This window comes from Oncorhynchus clarkii, chromosome 16, assembly GCF_045791955.1.
Source record: "Oncorhynchus clarkii lewisi isolate Uvic-CL-2024 chromosome 16, UVic_Ocla_1.0, whole genome shotgun sequence".
In the NCBI taxonomy this organism is placed as follows: domain Eukaryota; kingdom Metazoa; phylum Chordata; class Actinopteri; order Salmoniformes; family Salmonidae; genus Oncorhynchus; species Oncorhynchus clarkii.
Window position 1 is genome coordinate 8,969,878 of NC_092162.1, and position 2,500 is coordinate 8,972,377.

The window sequence follows — 2,500 nt, forward strand, 5'->3', positions numbered from 1 at the left end:
AGTGAGAGAGAGTTGGGCAGAGAGAAAGAGAGAAAGAGAGAGAGATAGAAAGAGAGAGGGAGTCAGAGAGAGAGAGAGAGACAGAGAGAGGGAGGCAGAGAGAGAGAGAGAGAGAGAGAGAGAGAGAGGGAGAGGGAGAGACAGAGAGAGGGAGACAGAGAGAGACAGGAGACAGAGAGATACAGAGAGAGGGAGACAGAAAGACAGAGAGAGACAGAGAGAGGGAGACAGAGAGAGACAGGAGACAGAGAGATACAGAGAGACAGAGAGAGGAAGAGACAAAGAGGGACAGACAGAGAAGGGAGACAGAAAGACAGAGAGAGGGAGAGAGAAAATCAGAGCTGTGTATGTTCCACAACAACAAAGGGCATTCCAATTAAACTGGAATTGGAATCTGGACGCTAAGCCACAATTGGTAAAAATCTATTAATTAAATAAAGGAAAACGAAGGGAATTAACAACAACAGCAAAAAAACATGTGAATTAAGCCCCAGCAGAGAACATTTTAAACCCAGAGCAGATGTATGTGTTCTTACTGAGGTCACCAAACAATTCAACTCCCAGTGCTGCAAAGATAAAGAAGAGCAGCATGAAGAGAAGACCCAGATTCCCCACCTGTAGAGAGAGTAGAGAGTAGAGAGTAGAGAGGAGAGGAGAGGAGAGGAGAGGAGAGGAGAGGAGAGGAGAAGAGAAGAGAAGAGAGGAGAGGAGAGGAGAGGAGAGGAGAGGAGAGGAGAGGAGAGGAGAGGAGAAGAGAAGAGAAGAGAAGAGAGGAGAGGAGAGGAGAGGAGAGGAGAGGAGAGGAGAGGAGAGGAGAGGAGAGGAGAGGAGAAGAGAAGAGAAGAGAGGAGAGGAGAGGAGAGGAGAGGAGAGGAGAAGAGAAGAGAAGAGAAGAGAGGAGAGGAGAGGAGAGGAGAGGAGAGGAGAGGAGAGGAGAGGAGAGGAGAGGAGAGGAGATTAGAGGAGAAAATGAGAGGAGAGGAGAGGAGAGGAGGAGAGAAGAGAAGAGAAGAGAAGAGAAGAGAAGAGAAGAGAAGAGAAAATAAGAGAAGAGAAGAGAAGAGGAGAGAAGAGAAGAGAAGAGAAGAGAAGAGGAGAGGAGAGGAGAGGAGAGGAGAGGAGAGGAGAGGAAAGGAGAGCGGGATGAGGGATGAGGGATGATAGGAGAGGAGTGAGGTAGGAGAAGAGGAGAGGAAAGAGGGATAGAGGAGACAGGGAAAATAGCAAAGGAGAGAGGGATGAGAAGAGGAGAGGAGAGAGGAGAGATGGATAAGAGGAGAGCGGGATGAGGGATGATAGGAGAGGAGTAAGGTAGGAGAAGAGGAGAGGAGAGAAAAGAGGGATAGAGGAGACAGGGAAAATAGCAAAGGAGAGAGGGATGAGAAGAGGAGAGGAGAGAAGAGAGATGGATAAGAGGAGAGGAGAGCGGGATGAGGGATGATAGGAGAGGAGTGAGGTAGGAGAAGAGGAGAGGAAAGAGGGATAGAGGAGACAGGGAAAATAGCAAAGGAGAGAGGGATGAGAGGAGAGGATGGAGGTAGGAGAAGAGGAGAGGAAAGAGGGATAGAGGAGACAGGGAAAATAGCAAAGGAGAAAGGGATGAGAGGAGAGGAGAAGAGAAGAGAAGATGCATTGAAAAAGCAGGCCAACACTAAACAAAATTGTAAGTCATTGCTTGGAAAGAGTAAGGCAATAGAGAGGTAGTGGGTTTAGGCCCAGGTACAGTACCATAAGCCTACAATAGAGAGGTAGTGGGTTTAGGCCCAGGTACAGTACTGTAAACCTACAATAGAGAGGTAGTGGGTTTAGGCCCAGGTACAGTACTGTAAATCTACAATAGAGAGGTAGTGGGTTTAGGCCCAGGTAAAGTATCGTAAGCCTACAATAGAGAGGTAGTGGGTTTAGGCCCAGGTACAGTACCATAAGCCTACAATAGAGAGGTAGTGGGTTTAGGCCCAGGTACAGTACTGTAAACCTACAATAGAGAGGTAGTGGGTTTAGGCCCAGTTAAAGTACCGTAAGCCTACAATAGAGAGGTAGTGGGTTTAGGCCCAGGTACAGTACCATAAGCCTACAATAGAGAGGTAGTGGGTTTAGGCCCAGGTACAGTACAGTAAACCTACAGCTTTAGAATGTACTCCAAAGCAAATCTCTGCTGACCCAAAACATGTCTAAATTATTATCATTATTAATTATGTAGAAATCTGAAGGATTTAACACTGTAGCCTACAGCTCACCATGTCTCTATCTCTCTCTGTCTCCCTCTCTCCCTCTCTGTGTCTCTCTCTCTCTCTCTCTCTCTCTGTCTCTCTCTCTCCCTCTCTGTGTTTCTCTCCCTCTCTGTGTCTCTCTCCCTCTCTGTGTCTCTCTCCCTCTCTGTGTCTCTCCCTCTCTGTGTCTCTCTCCCTCTCTGTGTGTCTATCTCTCTCTGTCTCTCCATGTATCTCTCCCTCTCTGTGTCTCTCTCCCTCTCTGTGTATCTCTCCCTCTCTGTGTCTCT

The 2,500-nt window shown here is 47.8% G+C and overlaps 1 protein-coding gene across 1 annotated transcript in view; it reads right to left on the bottom strand.

Moving 5' to 3' along the window:
• LOC139367925 (voltage-dependent T-type calcium channel subunit alpha-1G-like) overlaps positions 1 to 2,500 on the bottom strand; it is a 346,256-nt gene that overhangs the window by 12,855 nt on the left and 330,901 nt on the right. The window contains 1 exon segment of the mRNA XM_071106315.1: positions 537 to 615. Coding sequence (XP_070962416.1) covers positions 537 to 615 — 79 coding nt within the window.